The sequence below is a fragment of the Ovis aries genome, chromosome 20, assembly GCF_016772045.2.
Source record: "Ovis aries strain OAR_USU_Benz2616 breed Rambouillet chromosome 20, ARS-UI_Ramb_v3.0, whole genome shotgun sequence".
Taxonomy (NCBI): Eukaryota; Metazoa; Chordata; class Mammalia; order Artiodactyla; family Bovidae; genus Ovis; species Ovis aries.
This window is the reverse complement of record NC_056073.1, coordinates 16,369,236-16,394,211: the sequence shown is the minus strand read 5'-3', so window position 1 is coordinate 16,394,211 and position 24,976 is coordinate 16,369,236. Positions and strand designations below refer to the sequence as shown.

Below are 24,976 nucleotides of genomic sequence, written 5' to 3'. Positions count from 1 at the left end.
AAATAAACAGTCTGAAAATTCTTTAATAGAGCTTAAAAGAACTGCTGTTCGTCTATTGCTTTTGATGCAATAGGTGCTACCAGAGTAGAATACCGCCTCAAATACTGTTTATTGCTCTGTAGGTTCTAAGTCTTTGTCCCCAGATTCTTATGTAGTAAGGTAAGTGCTTCTCTTCTCAGCTAAGGTTTGCTTTTTGTCACCTGAAGAATACTGGGTCTCACACACAAGACTGCACAAGTCACAGTGCGCTCTCCCTGCAGCGCTTGATGCCGCAGGACCATTCAACAGTTCTCTGGAGTGAGACATGGAAAAAATGTCTGCCCCATTTTCTCCCCCTTACGTATCGTGATGGTCCTCATGACTTTCTGAGGGCTAGCAATGGGAATGGCAAGCCAGACAGCAAGGGGAGCTTCCTTGAAAGAGTCCACAGACAACAGCCACGTGTGCTAATGCCCTGGGCAGGTAGCAGGCAGGCCTCTGGACCACAGGGTTCATCGGGATCACCTCAGGCTGAAGGTCCTGGAGGCCCAGAGCCAGCCAATGTAGTTCCCCAGGATGGGCCTTACCTGAGTCCCTGGTCAGTCTCCCCATAGTCATCAAGGTAAGGAGGAGAATAAAAACAGCCTTTGGTTTTGCCAGCTAAAAATAGTACTTGACATTCTCGTACTCTGTAGAGAGACCAATTTATATATTAGGAACCAAGATTTGGGTTCAGTAACAAACGGACTGAAGTCCTAGAAAAATCAACAAAACCACCAGAAGTATGGGGTTAACAGATACAAACCATTATACATAAAATAGATGAACAATCAGGATTTACTGTACAGCACAGGGAATTATACCCAGTAACTTGTAATAACCTATAATGAAATATAATCTGCAAAAAAAAACAAAACAAAAAACCCCTACATCACTGTGATGTGCACCTGAAACTACTGCAATATCCTCAGTCAACTACACATTAATAAATGAATGCAAACAAACAAGACTAGTGTTGGAAGGCAGACAGTGGGATTTATAGCAGAGACACTTGATAGTTTCAGGTGGACGGTGAAGGGACTTAGCCATATATATATATATATGTATCCATTCTCTCCCCAACTCCCCTCTCAACACATGCCTAAGTATTAAAAATAACTAAAAGGACTATACTGTTATCAATATCAGGAGGAAGAGGGACATTTAGGATTAGATTTCAACAACTCATATAAAACTGGCATTGAAAAAATTCAATATGAGAAAGTTAACTTCTAAAAGTAGTTACTGATGTATCAACCACTATTATGAGAAAATTATTCATTAAAAAAATGATACACAGACATTATAAATTATGTTGACCTAAACACAAAGCAACCCCAACTTGACCAGAAGCATTCTGAAATATACTGAACAAAGTAAAATGCTACTTTCATATTTAAAAAAAAGCTTCCTGGTTCTGTTGAGAGGTTTGCTTAACTTTTTCTGGTGTTCGTAATTCAGCTTAATTCAACATTTACTGAGAACCTGTAGTATATTGGGGGTACTAAGATGTGCCTAAAATCTATGTCCCAGAGGAGCTCAAACTCACGTCACTTCTTTCCTTCAGACCCTGCGATGGCTTCCAGCTCACTCAGAGATGTCAAGGGGACATACCAAGCCCGCGACTCTCCCCACTGTCCTTGCTAGTCCAGTGGCAGTAGCCTCCATGCTGTTTATTTTTCTTTTGGCCACCCTGCATAGCTGGTGGGATCTTAGCTCCTGGACCGGGGATCGAACCCATGCCCTCGGCAGTGAAAGCTTGGAGTCCTACTCACTGGACTGCCAGGGAATTCCCTTTTCTTAAATAAATTCTACTGAGGTACAATTTTTTAAATAAAATGTATCCATTTTTAAAACACATTTTGAAGAATTTTGTCCTTTCTGTTTCTTGAACATGGCAGGCACAGTTCAGTTCAGTTCAGTTCAGTTCAGTTGCTCAGTCGTGTCCGACTCTTTGCGACCCCATGAATCGCAGCACGCCAGGCCTCCCTGTCCATCACCAACTCCCGGAGTTCACTCAGACTCATGTCCATCGAGTCCATGATGCCATCCAGCCATCTCATCCTGTCGTCCCCTTCTCCTCCGCCCCCAGTCCCTCCCAGCATCAGAGTCCTTTGGCAGGCATACCCCCAGCAATTCTGCACTTGCTGCTCATTGCACCCTAGAATGTTCTCCCCTCTTCTTTAGGTTTTTATTCAAGACACCTTCTCAGGGACCTTTTCTGGTTTCCTATCTATAATAAAATCCACCTCAGCTGCCATTTCATATTCCCCTCCCTGCCTTATTTTTTCTCTTCTGCATGGGTCACTTTCTAAATTCTTATTTTCTATCTCCCTCATGAGAAAATGAGCTCCATGGAAACAGAGGTTTTTGTCTGTTGTGTTTACCACTGCATTCTCAATGCCTCGTACACAGTCACTAATAAGTATCTGCTGTACACTGTTGAATACACACAACTACCTGCATCAGCCTGTGCTTTGTGTGAATCCTGCCATTGTAACAAAAGAAGTAATGAATTCTGACTGTGTCTGGGTAGAAAATCAAAGACAGCTAGCAGTTTCACATTAGAACGAGGCGCAAAGAAAGCAGAACAGCACTGTCATGGGGATGGAAATAACAATGGAAGAATCAGCACAGAGTTAGCATGAGTCAAATATGAGGTGTGGAGACAAGGCTCCCCATTTTCCTCAAATGAATCTAAACGGTGGCCTCTAATCCTCTTCAATGTAGCAGTTTCTTGTGTCCATTCCTCAACAGGCATCTACTGTGGCAGATCTAAGCTAGAAAGCTCTTTCCAGGGCCTTACCTCAGGAAGATGCCCACCCCAGAACCACAGGAGTAGGTGTGAGCAGTGCACGCCCCCACGTCCTCCCCTTCCAACTCTGTCTGGCAGCAGTAGCTCTGGGAGCACAGCAGGGTTCCACATACAAGGCACAGAGTTGGGGCTCTGCTCTTGTCACCACCGGATTTAGGGCACCTTCAGGGAATAAAAAGAAGTATAAGTGAAGACTGAAGAGCTGATGGTGGTAAAACCATCCTGGGAAACAATTCTGCAATATCAAGTGGAGCTGAAGAGCCATACAGACTACAGCCCAGGAAAATCCACTCTGGAATAGACAGCATCTCACACAGACACCCCAGCATCAGGCACTGCAAACAATCAACTGGAGAGAGGAGAGATAACATTATCAATAGGAGGGGAAAACAGGTAAATGCTGCTACTCTCAGATAATGAAATGCTAGGCAACAGCGAAAAGTGATGAATTAAAAATTATGTATGTCAGGTATGTAAATAAATCTTACAATCAATGCCAGTGAAAAAAGCCACAGGAAGAGGTACAATGTTATTTTAAAGCTTAAAATAATGATATACGCAATATAATCCATACTGCTTAGGAATATAACTATCTAGTTAATGTGTTACTTAGAGTGCAAATGGTTTAGATAAACTGTAATAAATCAAACTTGTTCCCCAGCATCCTGTTTCTCATATTTTATTCTGTAAGATAGTGGGATCATTCTTTCATGAGTTAAATAGTGTAAAGTCCTCCTGATGTTACAATTTCTCTACCCAAACTGAAGAGAACAGCGAAATCTCTCACATTCTGTGGAGAGAACAAGTGTTTACAGTGGCAGGAAGTGCTCAATAAACTAATATCGAAACTTACGAGAAATTAGATGCTTGATTAATGAGGCTGCTGTAATCCTCTGGAAGGTCTATTAATTTGTTAGATTCTCTTGGATAACTAGAAACAAAACAAAACAAAAGCCATACAAAAACTCAGTTAATAGGAGAACATACTGTTTAACAATAACAAAGTAACTCTTGACTTAAGTCAAATAAAGGGAAAATGGGTGCTACCACAGCAGTAAGAAGCTATAGCAAGAAATTTAAAGTGCACTCTTAAATAACACAGGGCCTGAGGACTCACCTTTTACTTAAAGAACTCAGCATAAAAACCGTCAGGACAACAGACAGTACTCTGCACTTGTATCTTGCTTCCTCCCTACCTCCTGCCCACAACCAAGAGGTTTGACAATCTTTAACCTACCTTATAGCGTCTCTTTCACCTTCCAGGTATCTTTTAACTTCGATGTTATGACACCAACTTTAATGTAAATGGAGGAAAAAATAAAACAAAACATTTTACTTTTGAAGGGCTAGAACTAAATGTACGAGGAAATAAATATCTCCACTACTGTTCTCTGTCCAGGCAAATCTACTTATGCTATTCACTGGGCCTGGCAAAAATCTTATCACAAAGGTAAACCCTTAACTAAGAAGGCCTAATGAATCACAAGAATTGAATTTTGCCAGGCTCACTATCTGAGAATTTTGTAAAATATGTGTTTCCAAATATATATATATATATTTATTGCAACATAAAGAAGAAAATTGTATCATTACCTTTCAATCAGTAATTTCATTATCTCCTTATTTTCTTGAAAAAGACAAAGGAGGTTGTTTGGCAGGGAAAGATAGTTACATAGATGTTCAAAATGGCTTGTTCCAGAAGCTGTAAATAGAGAAGGAAAGAGATACAGATATAACAATTAAGAGCAGATTCTATATTAGAGTAAGCAACAGCAGAGTTTAAAACAAAAAAAAAGCACAAGACGGAAGAGTTCAATTTTTCTAGGTACATAACCTATAGGAAGTAAATAAAATGGCACAGGAAGGAATCCACAGAGTCAGGCGACTCCTTTATTAAACTGGCCACAATTTCTTGATGTTTCAATATTATCATATGCAAAATGGGACACCTGTCCTGTGTGATATGCTTTATGGGGTTATTTGTGAACATCAAATGACGAAAATAACATATGCGGAGCTCCAGAAAAGTATAAAAGCAGTACAGAAATATAAGACAACTTTATCAATGAGAGATGGATTTAAACATTCACTTAATCATCACTGCAAATGACTAGGAAGTCTAAACTGTTCCCTCAATGGTGCCTGGACAACTAGATAGATAGAGATGCTATTCAACAAACTTGTAGAGAGTGACATTACATGCAGGTGCCCCACGCCCTGGGCCAGGCACTACGAGATACAGTAAACAGTCTACCTGTATACTACTTTCAAGAAATGAACTGAAGCAGAACATAGAGAATAACTGTGAAATAGAAAATTAACTCCTATATTAAAATCAGATTTATGTGCAATTATGAATATTCTGAACCTCAATGCCACATGTTTCGTGTTAAAAACCACCTGAATTTCAGTTTTCTCTTTTTAAAATCTGAAGAACCCATTTTATAAATAATATATACTGGAACATTTTAACATCTGACAGCCAAACTATATTTTTATACATGTACACAATCAGTACATTACTGAGATCCAAATAAAATCAGATATTTACACAAATATGCATTTAATTCTATAATTTTGTACATCAGCACTCAACTAGCTACGATCTAAAGTTTTAGCAAGTTTTAATTTTTGCAATGCACTTTAATTCTGAAATTGCTGGAGTGAAAGACAATACACATTTCCTACATTTTGAAATAAATTAGAAATTACCTTGAATTTCAGGTGGGGAAGGAACTCCATTCAAGTAATGGAAAAACAAAGCAGAACACCTCAGAAAAGGCATGATTCCAGCTTTGACATTCCTCCACAGATGCCAACCAGATGGCATTTCTTTCAAGGCACTAAAGAAGAGAAAAATGATAAGTGGGAAACTTAATTTAAAAGTGATTCATTCTAGTTATAGCACAGTGTAAAAACAGACAACTGCTATTTGGAAGTGACAGCAGATTGGTGTCAAAGGTGTGGGTAGCCCTGACTATTACAGGTATAACTGGTGATATACCTTCCACACTGTTATTAAAATTTATAAAAGTAATATAGCTATATAAAGAGAAAATCTGGAAAATAAAAAACTATCTGTTATTCTGTAACTTTGATATTAGCGAATATTCTTCTGGCAAACTATTTTCATACTAATCAGTCTAACACAGTTATAAGTGTAATATGAAATTTAAAACTAACATAAAAAACCCCCACATTTTTCAAAATACCACAAACCGTAATTTTTATCAGAGTTTTAATACTCTGGATAATACCTATCATAACCTACACTAAATTACTCCCCTGTAAGCAAACTCTTAGATTGCTTTAAACTCTTTGCTAATATAAATAATATCAGTGTACACTGTTTTGTCTACAGGTTTTTCTATACGTGGATTATTTTGTTAGTATGGATTCTCAGAAATGGGATAATTTAGTTAAAAGAACACACAGTATGGTTCCTGAGATCTACTATTAGAAAGCCAAGTGAAATTGCTGTAACCGAATCACAGCAGCCTCAATAACATATGAGGTTCTGAGAACTTCTACCAGCCCTGGATATTATCTTAAAAATGTGTGGGAAGTACAGTATATTACCTTTCTTGCAGAGATTTCCAATCATGTTAGTATATTAAAAGTTCGGAGTCCTACAGATCCCCCACCTTCTTTTTTAAATATGTCAACAGACAGCAATTTCCTTTATTCAGCAAACAAACTCCATTTTCCCCCCTTTTCCTGACATGTGCACATTGCGGTATTTATCTATTTGCGGCTGTGCTGGGCCTTCGCTGCTGCACGTGGGCTTTCTCTGGCTGTGGTGTGTGGGGGCGACTCTCCAGCTGTGGTGGTGGGCTTCTCATTGCAGTGGCTTCTCTTGCTGTGGAGCCCAGGCTCTAGGTGTGCGGGCTTCAGTAGCTGTGGCGCAGGGGCTTAGTTGCTCTGCAGCTTGTGGAATCCTCCCAGACCAGGGATTGAACCCATGTCCCCTGCATTGGCAGGCGGATTCCTATCCACTGCGCCACCACGGAAGCCCCAAATGAATTCCTTTTTCATGTTATCACCTCCCAATATTTGGGGAACTGCCTATCATATAAAGAGTATGTATGATCTCACCTTCCTGTATACTGCTGAATCATTTTATACAAAGCAAGAACTGCTAATTCTTCTTCTTTGCCAGCAGCATTTTCTTGATCCATGCCACTCTTTTCTGAAAGACAAGGCAATATTAGTACCCTGCATTTGCCTACTAAGTGGATTGCTGACCACATCATTTAAGCACTCAAATATATTCACACAGTCACATGTAATATGAAAATACTCCCACAAAACACACAGAACTTTAATCCCTCAGGTCTGAGCACAGTTTACTATCATAACAAGGAACCTCTTAGGCAGAGGACGTGAATGTGCCCCAGGGTGCCAGGCAGCAAGTGGTGAGTAAAATCTGCTAAATATACAGTCTGTGGTACTCAAATATTACTAAACATGTGAAATTAAAAAAAAATAAGTATAAACATTCACATCACTAAAGGATTTTTAACAGAAGGGAAATTGTTTCAAAAATTTTCACATGAGGATAAACAGATTTTTGTTGTTTATTTTACTGTTTACCATTACAAGTAGCCTTATTATAAATTTATATATTATTCTCATCCAAGCACCTTTTCCTTCAGTACCTTTTTTTTTTAAGCTGAGAAAACTCAATTATTTCCTTTAAGAATCTGACGAAAAGGAGTTACCTGTACATGAGGTAAGTAAGATCTGAACGATGTGTGCCATGGTGACCAGATGGAAAATGTGAAGGTCCCCAGTGCCAAGGCTGATCCCTGAAAAGTCCTGACACTGCAGCGAAGGGAAGGCAAGCACCAAGCCCACCTGGACAGCAAACACAGGGTCAGACACACCGCCTTCCCTGTCACTGCGGAACGCATCTGCACTTCCTTAATGTGATCCTTTTGTGAACTCAGTTCCCCAAGAAATCTATTGTTCTTAAAGGGTACATGTGTTAGAAATTCCACTAGGCCTGACTAAAGACAATTATTTAGAACATTATTATCTCATTTATCCAGTGATTCCCCATATACATTTATTGTTAATAATAACAAAAATAAAGCTTGAAATCTTTCTAGGTAGTAAGCAGCGGAAAAAGCATGAATTTTGGACCCACAAAGATCCAGGTATGAATCCCAGATTCTATTGTGAGCCTTTTAGATAATTCTTCTGAGTCTTAGTTTCCCTGTTGGTAAACTGGAGATAATATATGTGTTTTTAATACCTTAGTGGTAAGGATGTAAAGACTAAATGAGGATGAATGTGAAAGCAGTCAGGTGCCCACTCAATGCTAGCTCCATTGTGAGTCTCCTGCCGCCTGTATGATGGTGTCGGTGGTGGTAGTTCTCAGGAGAGATGGGAACAATAACAATGGCTAATATTTACTAGGGACACATTGCTCTAAGAGCACTGCATTGATTATCCCACTGAGTTTTGACACAATCATATCAGGTAGGTATTAACTAACTTAAAGGCATAGAATCTGATGCCCAAAAGTGATTAAGGGGCAGCACTTGGGGCTGCTGTCTGTGGTGGTATAGTCAGTGTCCTGTGAAAGGGAGCCTGGTTGAGGGGGTGCTGAACTTCAGCCATGCACTGCTTGGTCAGTGCTGATCTAGCACCAGAATGTACTTGCTCAGAAGACATGACTTGCCCTAAATCACACAAAGGGACTGTGTGTTACTAAGTAGTAGAACCAAAAGGCTGTATCTGTCCCAAACCACTGTATGGGTTGGCAGCAGCCCTTACATTATGAGTGTTATTTTTACTTCTTTATTGTAAAAAGCATAGCGAGGTTACAGTACTGACCTCAGTCACAAGGCAAAAATGAGAGAGACTGGATTAGACACCCAGGTCAAGTCTCTCAACTAGATTCTTTAACATTTTTTTTTTAAAGTATCTTCAGAAAAGAATTATACTCAGAAGTAGTTAAAGAACCATAGATGATAATTCCTCTTGTCTGCCTCTACATTACTCCAGTCTAAGATAAAGCTACAGAGTATGACAGAGAGAATTTCAAACACAAATTATAAAATACCCACCAATAAATGAAACATGTCGATATCTAATATGCATGGAAGGTCTCTGTGGTTGTCACCAGGCACCAATGCTGATATTTAAAGAAAAACACGAGATCATATTTTATATATCAATGTAAGTATTAAATTATTTTAACATGCATATAACCTAGCTTGAATTTATTTTTTGCAAGCTATAAATGAATTTATAGCTAGAACTTGCATATAAGACAAACAGTATTACCAAAATATTTTTTCATAGTGGAGGGAAGTTTCATTACTAAAAAACAAATTACAGAAGACGAGAAATTACCATAACACCTATGGTACATGTATTAATACTCACATGCAAAAAGTTTACAGAAGTGTCCTTGCACCACTGACAGTGACACCACCGTCCAATGAGCTCCAGCAAATCTTGTTAGTGACCTGAGACAGTCATCCTGAAACAGAGACTGACACAGTTAACAAAGAAGCCAGCATATGAAGTAGCTCTCTTCTAGGAATGCTCGTTCAAAGCATAGCTAGTTGAAGGAAAGTTGGAAGCACAATGAAATCTCTAGATGGTATGGTACTGAATCTTATGACATCTTTACTGACATGTCTCTAACGTGAAATGAATGGAATAGAAAATATCTAATTGTATGCTGAATAAAACAAAGTTATCTCCTATCACCATGCTGCTAGTTCTGTATGGAAAAGTTAAGAAGGATACACGCCTTAAGACAGACAGTATACAACAGAGACTCTTAGGAATGTGAAGCAGTATTTCTTTGTATTTAGTCTAAAGAAATACACTAAAATGTGGGAAATACTCCCAATACTGGGGAAACTTCATGGAAGATGGCTGTATAAAACCAGGGTGTAAGTAAACATCAAAAACTGTTATGGGGACTATGTAGCAACAATGAGAAAACTTTAAAGTTAAGAATATAGTAGGAACAAAACTACATGTAAATATCTATTATAATACAAGTATAAACATGCTAATGAAAAAAGACAAATGGGGGACTGACTTAAGTTTTCTTCCTACTTCTCTATTTTCTAAATTTTCTATAATGTTGTTTGGTTCAGTAGATATTGAGGACCTACCATACACTAGTCTTGGTTTTGAAGATCTTAAAATGAAAACTCAACAGCCTTGAGGGTGGGAAGGGAAAGAAAAGGGAGGTGGGGACAACTACAGGAGGCAGGATCCCAGATGAGCGATATCCCATTCAGGGCTGAGAAATTGCCCAGGGAAGACAAAGCTTGAAGAGCTTCTTAAAGAGGAGCTGTCTGCTTTGGGCACTTGAGCAGAGGCAAAAGCCTGGAACTAGCATCTGGGGACCAGTAATGATTCTGGAATCCTGGACAATGGATGTGGAGACTGGCAGGAAGTGAGTGATAATGGAGAAATAACATTTAAGATGTATGACTGGGGATACTTTTTGGAGAACCCCTCTGATAGTATGTTAGGAGAAAGTGAGATTCAGGGTAGAGAATCTTATTATTATATAATTATAATAATATTAACCAATAATTAAACCAATATATTATATAATTATAAACATAACATAATTATAATAATCGCAATGATAAAATATATAATTATAAGTATAATATATTAATATTGATATTATAATAATCTTATCATTATGATTATAATAATCTTATCATTATGGTTATTATTATCATAATAATCTAGGCATGAAAAGATACAGGGCTGAACCAAATAAACTGAACAGAAGAAACAGGACAAATTTCAGGAGAGGGAAATTCAAATTTGCAGGAGAAGAATTCAACAATCTCTGCTGATCAACCGGACATGAACATCCAGACCAAATGATGCATCCAAAAGTACCTCCAGGATTCTGGCCTGGTCACCTGGATGGACAGTTGGTGGCATTAACTAAGACACTGAATACAGGAAGAAAAATTTTTAAGCTGGATTGTTCAATCTGAGGTGCCTTTAGAAGATCCAGGTGAGAAAAATAAAGCAGACAGTATGGTAACAGGTCAGGCTTGGAGATCTACAGGTGGGAATCATTTGGAAGTAACTCAAATCAGAGTCATAGACAGGGCTGACCAGGGAAGAATATCATGACTGAGTCATGGGCCAAACTCTGGGGGTTTAAAATAATACTTATAGGACAAAGGAGGGAAAACAGATGGAGAAGCAGCTACCAGCAAGATAGGGAGAAAACCAGGAATGTCACAGAAATCAATAGGTGGAGAGAAAGATAAACCACCTTACGAAGGTCCCTTATCATCTGATATAGGAGACAAAGGTCAATCAAGATAAAAAGTGGAAGTCAAAAAAATAGAAGTTTATCCCTAATGGCTATATACTATATACTTCAAAAAATTAAATTTCTCTTAGAAAAATAAACTTAGATAAAATATAAACAAATCAAATATAATGTTATATAAAAAGGCTACTCTATATCAGTGGTTGCCAGCCTTTTTGGCACCAGGGATTGGTTTTGTGGACAATTTTTCCACAGACAGGGGTGGCCGGGTGAGGGTGGGGATGGATGGTTCCAGCGGTAATGCAAGTGATGGCAAGTGGCACATGAAGCTTCGCTCGCTTGCCTGTATTCACCTCCTGCTCTGCTGCCCAATTCCTAACAGGACTGGTACACTTTGCAGCCAGAGGTTGGGGACCCCTGCCCTACATGACCAAGCTGGGATTATTTTAGGGGTGCAAGGCCGACTGGCATAACAGTCAATACAAACCGATTACACACAATCATATCAGCAGAGAAACAGACAGGGTGCCAAAGAGGTGTGAAGTATATGTATAGAGTCTAGAGAACGGAAGAACTGCCTTAAAAACCAGATAAAATAGACTCTATTCTATACATTTGTGACTGCCTTATCAGCATATTTATCAACTCTTTATTTACTACAGCAAAAAAATGTCACAGTCAACACTGATAGTCATATCCTATCCATCACATATCATAGCTAAGACTATAGTAAACTGCTATTCTATTGATTTACTATAAAAATACAATTTAGGGCAGTTTTAATACCAGGACGTACTCCTAAATATTCCAACTCAAAGCGACCCAGGTGTCTGTATTTTTTAAAAACTCCAAAGATCGGTCTTATATCAGTGGTTCTCAATTCTGGCCTCGGGCAAAGCTTTTAAAAAATATTAATGCCTGGGGCCCATCTTCAGACATTCTGATTTAACTGACCTGAAGTAGGGCCTAGGCATTTTTAAAAGCTCCTCAGGTGACGTTACGTGAATAAAATTACATGCACTTTCACAACTGTAAGTTTGAACAGTAAGCAGTAGATGAAGCTGATAGTAGCTACATGGTAAAAATGAGCAAGCTTTAGCTGTATATTCCTTCACTCTTCTAGGCATTAAACTACTCTGTTCTGACATTAATTTGTATTTATTTACACAACTGCTTACAACAGGTAGTCAAATATGGTAGAGGATATGTTCTGTTCAGTATTTCCGACTATAGCACTGAAAATTTAAGAACAAGCACTTTGTTCTTAGTTTTTCCCCCCATCTTTTTACATGTTTAACCAAAAGAGATAAAGTCTATTTAAATAAAAAAATCATGAAAAATTAAATTGCAAACATTACTGCTTCAATATTGTTATAGAAAATGGGTTTTACTACAAAAGGAATGAATCTATGCTTAAACAACCATTATAGGTTTTTTGGATTAAAAAGAGCAGAACAACCTAATTTCTACTTTCCCATTCCATGGATCAAGTAAACTGATAACTTACCAGTCTACAAGGCAAAGGACCAAACAATGGTTTATCTTCATCACTTAAAATTCTTTCTGTGGTTAAAAATAGTAAAGATGATAAATTTTATGCTCTGTATATTTCAAGTTTAAAAAAAAGTAAAAAACCATTTTTTCTGCAGAAAGCATAATATTGTCAGGTTTTGAAATCTTATAAGTCATTTCATAAGAATTAACTGTGCATGAGAAATAAAAGTGAAAATACATTACTTTAACTGACTAGAAGCTATAACCACCACTAAAATGAGTGCTCTTGTGGCTGTGGTTAATTTATAAACTGTCAGTCTAATATTTTGTCAGTATACTACATTTCCTGCTTCAAAGTTTTTTTATTATTGCTTAAGAATGTTGCCCACTTTAAATATCTCATTTAAATACAGAAATCTGCACACAACTCATGTCAATGTATGCTTTAGATTTAAAGACACAATTCTTGAGGTACTATTTCACGCCAGTCAGAATGGCTGCTATCCAAAAGTCTACAAACAATAAATGCTGGAGAGGGTGTGGAGAAAAGGAAACCCTCTTACACTGTTGGTGGGAATGCAAACTAGTACAGCTGTGGAGATTCCTTCAAAAACTGGTAATAGAACTGCCCTACGACCCAGCAATCCCACTGCTGGGCATACACACCAAGGAAACCAGAATTCAAAGAGACATGTGTACCCCAATGTTCATCGCAGCACTGTTTATAATAGCCTGGACATGGAAGCAACCTAGATGTCCATCAGCAGACCACTGGATAAGAAAGCTGTGGTACATATATACAATGGAGTACTACTCAGCCATTAAAAAGAATACATTTGAATCAGTTCTAATGAGGTGGATGAAACTGGAGCCTATTATACAGAGTGAAGTAAGCCAGAAAGAAAAACACGAATATAGTATACTAACGCATATATATGGAATTTAGAAAGATGGTAACGATAACCCTGTATGCGAGACAGCAAAAGAGACACAGATGTATAGAACAGTCTTTTGGACTCTGTGGGAGAGGGAGAGGGTGGGATGATTTGGGAGAATGGCATTGAAACATGTAATTATCATATGTGAAACGAATCGCCAGTCCAGGTTTGATGCATGATACAGGATGCTCGGGGCTGGCGCACTGGGATGACCCAAAGGGATGGTACGGGGAGGGAAGTGGGAGGGGGGTTCAGGATGGGGAACACGTGTACACCCGTGGCAGATTCATGTTGATGTATGGCAAAACCAATATAATACTGTAAAGTAATTAGCCTCCAATTAAAATAAATAAATTTATATTAAAAAAAAAAGACAATTCTAAATCTCTTACCTATGCTTTGGATGGTATATGCACAACTACCCCAACACATTATGGGCACACGGGGATCCTCTTCATTGGGATGAACTTTTAATCCCACCTTATAAGTAGCAGTTCCAAACGTTGCTAGCATTTCTTTTATGCTTTCAGAATAAGGGTTCCTGAAGTGAACATGCATAGCATTAGCTCACAGCAATGTGCTCACATCAATCAAATGGCTCAGTTTCTTAACAGCTATCTTCTATGTTGGAATTGAACCCCTAAACTATCTAAAGACAGTTGTATGAAAAGGGGGAATTAAAGACATGCAGACAGTCCCTGCCTGAGAACAGTTATGTTCAACTTGGGTTGGTGGTGATGAGGCACAAGCCCGAAAACAAGATATTAGGCTGAAGGTCTACATATTAAACTACAGGACCCTTGACCTCTTCCTCCATCTCAAGAACATCAGCAGTGTACACCCACTGCCATTGATTTTAGTTTCTCCAGTGATGAATCCTCATGGAAAAGCCAGCTTTTACACAATGACATTTTCGGAGTCCCAAGAAAAAAAGACTGGTAGGGGCCTGATCTCCTCACTGCGAGGCTCATCTGTCAGGACACTCCAACCTGCCCACCAGGTATCCACTGAGCTTCCTAGTGACTTATTCTTGAACAGTCACCCAAGGGCCAATAAACATTTAAGGAAAGAATCAAACACCGAAGAGAGAAACACCAAAACAGAGAAGCAGAAAAAGGAACTCAGGGAAGGAGAGACAGTGCAGAAAACAGCAAATTAATTAAGAAAAAATTAGGGGATCAGTCTAAGAGGGCCAACAATGAGCTAACAGTAGGATTAGCTCGAAGAACAGAAAATCCAAGAAGAGAAAATTATCTAAGGAAAAACCAGAAAAAATTCTCAGAATTGTAGGATATGAATCTTCAAAGAGCCTGTTGAAAATACATATAGCGAAATGAATGAAGAAAGATTCACACACCAAGGAATATCACATAGAAATTCCAGAACACTGGGAATTAATGAGATGACCACAACAGTTTCCAGAAGTAATAAAATTACAAAGGAATAGGAATCAGGTGTTAATTTCTCAATAGGTGCTGCTGCTGCTGCTAAGTCCCTTCAGTCATGTCCGACTCTTAGCGACCCCATGGACTGCAGCCTACCAGGCTCCTCTGCCCATGGGATTTTCCAGGCAAGAACACTGGAGTGGGTTGCCATGTCCTTCTCCAATGCATGAAAGTGAAGTGCTACAAGTTAGTAAAATAATGTGTTCAACATTTAGATGTGAAGTTAATTCTAACCTATAATTCTATGCCAAACCATCCATCAAGCATATGGATACAAGAAATGTATTTTCAGACATGGAAAAGTTAACATCCAGGCGCCTTTTCTCAGGAATCTGCTGAGGGATGCAACGTGAGGGAGTAAATGAAAAAAGAGAAGGATACAAGATCCAGCAAACAAGAGGAGCATGGCCAGGGCGAGTGTTAGGGTAAGAGTTGTGCCCTGTCCTGATTGGTGTGAGACAGAGGCTGTGGGAGGAAGGCTTCAGGGAAGAAGATCATCAAATGGATCCAGGCACTAATAGCTACTGCTAGGCATCTGACAGACCTACAACAGCATTTAGGAAAAAAAGTATTATATACACAGAAAACCAAGTACATAAAAAAAAAAAGAAAAGGTAATTATTAACCACAGGAAAACAAAACTGTAGAAGAAAGATTTATCACACAACTTATCAGTATTAACAATTATAACGTAAAAACTGACAAATGATTTAACCAAAAATTGTAGAATAACTCTACAGGAAGATTGGTGAGGACTAAGTGAATAGGGAAGAGGTAAAAGCTCTTCCTATATCAGAGCTCTTACTATAGTCTCTGTAAAGATACTTTAAAAAAAATGATGAATCAAGACACAGTTGATTAAGCATCTTAATTAGAAATAAGGAAGGAAACAGTAGAAAGAACAAAACGACAGGGCTGGGGATGGGAAGGGGGAAAGTGGGAGCACATGACTGATGTTTATTCTATTTAAACCTTTTAGTACTATTTTTGCCAGCTTCCCAGGTGGCACAGTGGTAAAGAATCCGCCTAGATCCCTGAGTCAGAAAGATCCCCTGGAGCAGGAAATGGCAACCCACATCAGCAGCAGTATTCTTGCCTGGGAAATCCCATGGACAGAGGAGTCAGGTGGGCCACGGTCCACAGGGTTATAAAGAGTTGGATGCGACTGAGCACGCATACATGCACTAGATAATGATAGTGAAGTCGCTCAGTCGTGTCCAACTCTTAGCGACCCCATGGACTGCAGCCTACCAGGCTCCTCCGTCCATGAGATTTTCCAGGCAAGAATACTGGAGTGGGTTGCCATCTCCTTCTCCAGGGGATCTTCCCGACCCCGGGATCGAACCCGGGTCTCCCGCATTGCAGGCAGATGCTTTACCGTCTGAGCCACCAGGGAAGTCTGCATACATGCACTACTTTTACTGAGATATTTCATATGTGCCAGGCACAGCTGCCAGGTTAACTTTAAGTGTTGGGAGCCAGCGTGAGGAACTCCGCCCATGGCAAAGGTCATGAGGAAGGAAGCTTGGCACACGCAAAGGCGTGATCAAGCCTCAGGAAAACCCCTGTTCCCGAGCATCTACCCCCTAAATCAGAGTACTTTACAGGGAGCTCTCCTCCATAACCATTTCTCTCGGAGAAGGAGTTAACTTGCAGCTCCAGTTAATAAAAATTCCTGGGCGTGACAAGAGTGTTTAAACTTACGAACTCTGAAGGTTCTCTGGCCTGCCTGATCAGGCTCGTCCGGCCGCATGTGATTGTTTACAGCCTCCCAACTGTGAGAGGCACAGGATGTTTTAAAACTTTCTAAATACAGACTCTTTTGAGAAGTTAGAAGATCATCAGTACAGTATTAGTGGGTCGATTAGGAACTATATTGGTGAAGGGTTTTTTCTTCATTTGTCGTGCCAATAATTACTGCTAATTCCCTGCCCTGGGTGTTACAAGGATGTCTCAGGTCAAACCTCTCTGCTGACAGACTAGCTTGTGTGACAACCTCTCAACCATGAACAGCACAGAGAGTTTGGAGTATTAGCATAGGGCTTTTAAAATTGATGAGTCAATGATTGCCATCAGGCCTCCATATCCTTAGGCACCTGGGAATATATTAATCAATGTATTTGGAATATAGAAAAGGAAATATAGTAGTTTTTTGATGTTAGCAATACTAGACTTTTGAGTTAATGAATCTTCTCTTTTGTTATAGATCACTGTACTTTGTTATAAATCACTGTGTCCTTGCTATGCAAAAATGTAACTTTATCACTATCTTAAGACTAAATAGATCTTAAGGGAAACATTGGTGAAGGGTTTTCATTTGTTGGGCTGATGTTTGCTGCTAAATCTCCATATTCCCTGCCCTTATAATGAATATAACTAGCATATAGGAGAAGTAAGTATTAACCTTTAAGATTAATCATGTTAAACCTTAGGTTAAGTAAATTCCTTTCTTGATTCTAACTCACTACACCCTCACCCTATAGGAATGCAACTTTATTTGGAGGGTGGCACCTGATTTAAGAAAAAATCACCCATGGAAAAATAAGTTTTCTGGTTAACTGACCGGTATCAGAAAGGGCCATAAAATGTCAGCAGACCTCATGGCCAGAAGATGATGAAACTCATAAGACCTTTGTATAATTTTATATGAAGCACCTGATTGTGACAAGGGTCAGGTCTGCTGACCCCCGTGTGACTCTGTATTCATCCCTATGTATAACAAAAAGGTATATAAACAAACCTGAAAAATTAAGAAATCAGATCAGTTTCTGGAAAGACTGATTCCCCCATGTCATTTCTTTCTTGCTCCTCACTTTCCTGGCTGAATTCCCATCTGAGATGTGGGTACCCATCAAGCCTGCTAATTCTGCCTGGGCTTCTGAGGTTGGACCGGGGAGGCCTCAGTGCCTCCTCTCCTTCGGGAGAATGGAAAGACGCCTGTGGCCTACGTAGGTGGTGATTGGTATTCCATGTAAACCAGTTATTCAGCCTCTTTTCTCCACTAATTCTCATACTACACTATCTGTTTCTAATCTCTCTCTATATCTGTAATTAAATAAGTTTTTTCCAGGACGCCGATTCCGTCCCCACCTTCAAATTACCCTGGATCCACCGGGGCTGGACCCCGGCACATTATGTCACTTTATAACACATATGAGGTAGATATTATTTTCTTCCCTTTACAGATGAGGAAACTGAGTGAGGTTAAGTGATCTGCACAAAGTTGCACAGCTAATAAACAGTGGTGCTGGAACTGAACAAATGCAGCCTCGTTCTAGAATCTGGGCTATACTTTGTAACTTACTGGCTATGGGGTAAAATGTGGCGAACTATGGTGTTGGAGAAGACTCTTGAGAGTCCCTTGGACTGCAAGGGATCCAACCAGTCCATCCTAAAGGAAATCAGTCCTAAATATTCATTGGAAGGACTGATGCTGAAGCTGAAACTCCAATCCTTTGGCCACCTGATGCAAAGCACTGACTTATTGGAAAAGATCCTGATGCTGGGAAAGATTGAAGGCAAATGGAGAAGGGGACGACAGAGGATGAGATGGTAGGATGGCATCACCAACTCGATGGACATGAGTTTGAGCAAGCTCCGGGAGTTGGTGATAGACAGGGAAGCTTGGCATGCCAGAGTCCATGGGGTTGCAAAGAGCTGGACATGAATGCTGGACACTGAACTAAAATAAAGCTGAAAACACTCTGGTTTTGATCCAAAGTTACTAAGAGGTTGGTCAGACCGTAAATAGAAACACAGAAGCCAGCAGGAACCATGGACTTTGGTGAGGAGGCTGAGCAGCTTGGATTTAGATGTACTGATGAGGTGCTATCAAGGAGAGCCAGATAAAGGGGTACAGTAGGGAGTCAGCAACACCTAGGAGAAGTTTGTGAGAATTAAACATGCCATGTAGGTCTTAGGTGTTTATCAGTATTCCTGCATTAAGTCTCAGGATTTATTAAGATCAATGTCCTGTAACATTTTGCTCCTCTACTTAACAAGTTTATTCTTACTAATGGCTAATTTTTCATTTCAAGCAGACCAAATGTAAAAGGGATAATATACTCACTTAGGATGAAAATCAGGCCTAAATCCTTCAGGAAGGTGCAATTCATCCATATTTTCTAAATTCTTCGATGAGGCAGTAACTACAGAAACAAGCATTTTATACTATTATTGTTCAGTCCACAATATTTCTATAAATTTCAGCCATAAATTTCTTTCTAAATTAAAACAGGAAAAATTCCCATAATGAAAACTGGTGTAATATACATTCAAAGCATGAAAAGTACTATTGCTCTGGATGAGCTAGACACCTTCCTCAATCATTGTGCTTCTCCTGATAGTGCAACCACTGGAGGAGTACGCTGTTTTGTTTCCTTAAAACCAATGGTATAAATTCTGCTCAGCTCACTTTCCCTCAAGGTCGGAAGCGCAGTGCATACCTATCAAACTTGGGAAGGTTTTGGTAATGCCAACAATAAAGTGAGTCAGCCCATGGAGAATAAAGCCAGCTCTTTCATACTCAGTTACATCTCCCCCACCCCCAGAAGCTCTTCAATAAAATGGGGGAAATAAGTGAGAAGTATCTATCATAAACTACACATGAGTTTGCGTGTTCAAGGAATAAGGAATAATGTAGCAGTTCCAAATTTAGTTCATTAAGATAAAGAAAATTTGAGTAAGTCAAAATTTAAAATGTGAGGTTTCACTTTTAAAATATTTTAAAACAATTTATTCTGGAACTGTATTTTCCAGTGGTCTCAGATGTTAGGGAAAAATGAAAGCAGGTTATCAGAACTTACTAGGAGTACTTTCTTCTTTCCTAAGAACCTGTAATGCTTTTATTTGCTGAGATATTGTTCTAATCCACTGAGTCAGATTTGGTTGGTCTGAAAAATTTAACCTGCTAGAAAAGATTATAGAGAGTGTTTAGTATTCTGTTGTTGCTTAGTTTAAGATACAAAAAGACTCCTTAAATCATCACGGGTATATTTTAAACATACTTCAAACATTAAAATACTAAAACAACCAAAAAAACTTGGGGAAAATTTGTTACTTTAAAAAGTTAGAATAGGTATTTATTTGTCAATGGAAATGAAAGTGTATTATTTGTCAATATGATGCTACTAATTATTAGCATAAAATTGAGTTATTTGTCAAAAATTTCACTTTTCCAGTATCAGAATTTGCCAGTATTTCTTAAATATCACAACCAACACATCATGGATACTATTTATTGAGTGCTTATTATGCTGTAAGCACCTAGTTATGTTGCAAGCATTTCACAGTATTAGATTTAATCCTCAAAATTTTCTTAATAGGTTATATTATTGTCCCCATTTTACAGATGAGGAAACTGAGGTTTTGAGCTATGTAACTTGACTAAGGCTGTATATGGGACAGATGTGGCATTCAAACCTAGCTACATCAGACACGATAGCTTGTCTTCTTAACAAATGTGCCATAACTGACTCTCCTGGGAAAAAAGCAAAACCTGCACCACAGAAGTGAGTTTTTTCTCTTTACACGTAGAGAATTCTATTCTTAATCTTACAGTGACTAATTTCTGTATCAGTTCAAATGCAGATATAAGTCAGCACCATGATATTTCTTTTCTGATTAAAAAAGCATGAGCTTACATCATATCTAATGGTATTTTAAGAGCATTTTGCGGTAGCATAGACTAAGACACCATAGTTTGAACTCTTAAAATTGAAGAGAAAAAAACTGACTCTGCTTTAATTTAAACCCAAATAGTAGCATAGAAATAAACAGATGATTCATATTCATAAAACTTAATGTATACAAAGGTCAGGTTTGAATAGGAGATACCATCAAATTCATATCTGAGAGGAAAATGATCATGAATAACTAAAAAGCACACTAAACATCATGAAATAACAAAATTTTTACATTTTAAATACACTAACAGATATTCACTTTTTGGCCCAATTCTTCTATTGGCCAGTAAATTGCAAAAAATAATATTTAATTGTTAGTATGCTCAATAAGGTCAGTTTGAGCTGCCCCTCCCCCCACTGATTTATTGAGTGTCTCAAGAAAGTATGAAGGAGATATTCAAAGCGGGGTCTTAGAAATAAAGGAGACGGTTTTCACGAACCCATGGGGATTTTATATCCTTTCTAGTGTTTATGGGTGATCAAAAAACTTAAATTTTGGTCTGTTCCTTTCTAAAAACTAAAACTGTATCTCATAGGTCAGCTAGAAGAAATGACTAAATAAAAAGTTTGGAAAGTACCTGGAAAACATGCATTTACCTAGAGGGATATCCCCACCCAGCTGTGGTTTATCATTTCATTACCTTCTAAAGGAAACTACTTCTTTGATACAAAGGTTTTATGAGCCAAAACTTACCCATGAAAAACATTTCTTGGAGGAAGCAGCAGAGGAATAACAGTATTACTCAAGCATTCACAAAGGGGACAAAGGAATTCTCCATTTTCTACATCATAGCTTGTATGTAAGCGTAATCTCTGTTGCCTTCGCTGTTCTTTAGCTTGAACGGAATCAAAATACCTTCACAATTAGAAAACATGAGGTATCAAAAACAATGGCAATTCTTTTTTTCTAAATGAGAGCCACAAGCTTCAACATTTTGTTTCCACAAAACATCTAAAAATTAAAATTTTAAAATGACCGCAATTATTTTTTAAAGTGATACTTTACATTGTAGTAATTAGCAAAAAGGGCTAAGAGTTCTAAAACAAGAGAATTAAAAGAAGATTGCCTCGCAAACAGTCAGTCACCAAGTAGCATATTTCTTGGCCCTAGTGAGCTGTGGTTTCTCCCCCAGGGCTAGTGCTACTTACTTGGGGTGGTTCAGGACAACTCAGTGAGCAGAGTACTAGAATAACGGCACTTCTGCTACTGCAGAAGCTTAGAAAACACCGAAATACAGTAAGTTTGAAGTTATTCCATATTAGCTCAGGGAGCCATGACAATCTTGAGAGGCAACTAGGCAAGTGCTAGCATCTTCAGAGTCATGAGTTGTTCACCTTGGACCCGAAGAAAGACATTCTTCTTGGGTTTATACCATTGTAGAAATCCTTTTCTTCATCCAGTCTATTAGATTTCCCATATTAAAAAATACAGACCCCTAAATTAAAAATTATATTTGATATACTATGAAGTTTCTAAGTCACTCCTTTAAATGTACTGACAAAGCAAATTAATTTTAATTGTTATTTGTTAGGCAGTAATAATGGAGTCTTTTCTCCTTCAAATGTGTTTAGTTTTCTCCCCTTTTTCCAGAATGTAATTTCCTTTATTAAAAAAATTAGATTTTGAGTCTTTGGGTAAGCGTCTCTTGACTAATATTAAGAATATAAATTACCTTTGCCAACAGTGTGCATGCATAATATGCCCACAGCTACCAGTATGTATTCCACAAGACAGATCAGGGTGCATGAATAATGGATCATAATTTTCTGCATTATGAAACAAACAAAAAACATAAGAGAAAACTCAAGCATTTAATATTCCTATAACAAATGTACAATGCTAAACTGTGCAATCCTTACTAAGAGCCTGTAAACTTCAAATGAAATGCTAGTTTATTCCTTTGAGATACCAATAATTTATGCAAGACCCTAGATTATTTAGAATACAGGACTCCCCAATTTTCATTACCCTGAGCAAATTAATGAAACTTCCTTGAACTGTGAACTGAAACTGGAATCCTGTTGTTGTTTAGTCGCTCAGTTTTGTCTGACTCTCAGCTATGTCTGACTCTTTGCGACCCTATGGACTGTAGCCCCCTGTAGGCTTCTCTGTCCATGGCATTTTCCAGGCAAGAATACTGGAGGGGGTTGTCATTTCCTTCTCCAGGGAATTCTGTATTTAAGTACATCTAATTTTTTGAACACATCACATTTTCAGGGCACTGAGAGACTCTTATTTCCCACAAATGATGGCGCTGTCTTTAACGCCTTCAGGGCAGCTGGCTCACAATGATCTCCAACAAAAAAGATGTCCTGGCAGTAGTGGGGCGCTCCCTAGAGGAGATTCTGCGTAAGGACACTCATGCAGAGAAGAGCCACAATTACGGTGTGAGTCACAGGTGCAGCAAAATACCAGGACAGCAGCCCAAACCAGAGTAGGGAAAAAAGGGCAATTCACACAGTCTTCTGTTCTGGCACTAATTTTTATAGTCAAAGGAGATGAAAAATGAAGACAAACATAAAGTGGCTAGCTGGCTTCTTCAGGAATTCTTGGAATTCTCTACATAAATTAGTATAATTTTAGAAATTCTCTAACAGTAAAATTACTCGTTTCAATTTGTTTTATATAATAGAATAGTGCAAATTTCACAGCATAAAGAAAATCTTTAATGACCTAAACTGTGAAAGTCTTAAAAAAAATCCACTTATAGCCAGTCCGTTTTTCCAAGTAGGTAACAAACTAAATACAGGTGATAACTTTATCCTAAGCCTGGAGTGAAATCTGTAAACCATCTGGTACAAATGATCATTTCTTAAGATGAAGCAGACCAATTTTTCTTAACAAGGGGGCTTGAGAGCCACACTCTGAAGGCTTTCTATGTAGAGAAAAGGCAATTTTACCAGTGGGCTCTCAAACTTCCTTCTAGTCTTACAATGTGAAAAGCGCTGGTTAAACAAGTGCCTTGGAATTTAAGACACAGTTCCTGTTCTCACCAAGTTTACTGGTATCACTGAGGCACATGCACATATAAACAAATAGAAGAGTAGAAACATAAAAGTATCTATGGTGTACACAGGGTATAGCCCACCTGCCCCTGCAGGAATGAATGACTTACTCCATCAGCTGTTAAAAGAGGGCACTCAACTGTTATCCCTCTTTAAGAGACTTTGCTCAGGGTCACACTGCTTTGCTCAAGGTCACACCTCTTTCCAGAGGCAGCCCGCAACCAGTTTATTATCAGTGTCGTGTCAGGGCATAAAAAACCCACTCCCTGACCACAACTCAGGACAGGTTTGAGCTCTATCTAGCTCCAGAGCACCTATGGCGTTGGCTAAGGTCTTCTGGGAACTGTACCACAGCTCAACTTCTCTGTCTGGCCAAACCTGCTTCCTTCCCCTCCATTCCATAGATACTGATTCCAAGACTCCTGAAGAATCCTGTGCTACACGGTAGTCTCTCTCAATAATCTAAATGAGAATCTGGCTCAAGGACTGCTTCTCACAAGGCTTACTCATCAGGATTTCACCCTGGAACCATCCATGAGAAAAAATTATTATTGTCATTTCAGTGTGTCAACTAATTATTGGAACTTTACAAGTGTGAAGAATGGGAAAGACTGTTAAGTACCAAAGCATGTTAATGTTCGATCACAAAGGACAGCTCTCCTCTGAATCCCTGCTATTTGTCAGCTGTGTACTTCAGGCATGATACTTAACCCGCTGGAACGTTTCTGCATTTGCTAAGTGAGGAATTCCCACCCAAGTTACCTGCCCAAGATACCAGCAAGCCTACAGAGTTATCATCAGATTAATAAAATCTCTGTATGTCACTTACCATACTAAGTGGCAGTCACTATAAATAGGGCAGTTGAGGACATAGCTATGACTTACCTGGATCCTGAATGAATTTACTTCTATCTTTTGATAACACAGTTGATCTCTGCACAAATGCTGCCAGGACCATTGCCTTGCTTTCTGCATTCACCTCTTGCTCTTCCTGACACAATATACAGGTGACACACTGTCTCTGTTCAGGAACCCGAGTCTGTGCTGGGCCCAATGCTGTAAGAGTCATATCCGAAACCACAGGGCTGCAATAAAAAGGTTATGAGAATAATTAATGAGCCTAAGAAGTTTCTATAGAATCACAGAACAGTGACTTTAGGTATGTACATACTTAAAACACAGTTTTGATGACTTGATATGAGAGACAAAGTTTTTCATATCTATTAAATTATCTCCTTCAGTTCTCACAGCAATCCAATATATAACACAGAAGCCAGATGCTAAGTTAACTGAGC

At 38.8% G+C, this 24,976-nt stretch overlaps 1 protein-coding gene across 7 annotated transcripts in view; it reads right to left on the bottom strand.

Moving 5' to 3' along the window:
• UBR2 (ubiquitin protein ligase E3 component n-recognin 2) overlaps positions 1-24,976 on the bottom strand; it is a 103,734-nt gene that overhangs the window by 3,472 nt on the left and 75,286 nt on the right. For 3 of the 7 annotated variants that reach the window (XM_004018822.6, XM_060403185.1, XM_042237306.2), the window contains 17 exons: positions 24,567-24,766; positions 22,349-22,442; positions 21,370-21,531; positions 19,797-19,900; positions 19,061-19,139; positions 13,939-14,087; positions 12,622-12,677; positions 9,230-9,326; positions 8,908-8,975; positions 7,555-7,690; positions 6,929-7,022; positions 5,546-5,676; positions 4,427-4,535; positions 4,071-4,127; positions 3,687-3,764; positions 2,825-2,995; positions 567-668 (listed from right to left, as the gene is read on the bottom strand). In XM_004018822.6, the coding sequence (XP_004018871.1) occupies positions 567-668; positions 2,825-2,995; positions 3,687-3,764; positions 4,071-4,127; positions 4,427-4,535; positions 5,546-5,676; positions 6,929-7,022; positions 7,555-7,690; positions 8,908-8,975; positions 9,230-9,326; positions 12,622-12,677; positions 13,939-14,087; positions 19,061-19,139; positions 19,797-19,900; positions 21,370-21,531; positions 22,349-22,442; positions 24,567-24,766 (1,887 nt within the window). Of the gene's footprint in view, positions 1-566; positions 669-2,824; positions 2,996-3,686; positions 3,765-4,070; positions 4,128-4,426; positions 4,536-5,545; positions 5,677-6,928; positions 7,023-7,554; positions 7,691-8,907; positions 8,976-9,229; positions 9,327-12,621; positions 12,678-13,938; positions 14,088-19,060; positions 19,140-19,796; positions 19,901-21,369; positions 21,532-22,348; positions 22,443-24,566; positions 24,767-24,976 lie in introns of those variants that run through there. The other 4 variants (XM_060403186.1, XM_012100676.5, XM_060403187.1 and 1 more) reach the window with 3 other exon arrangements.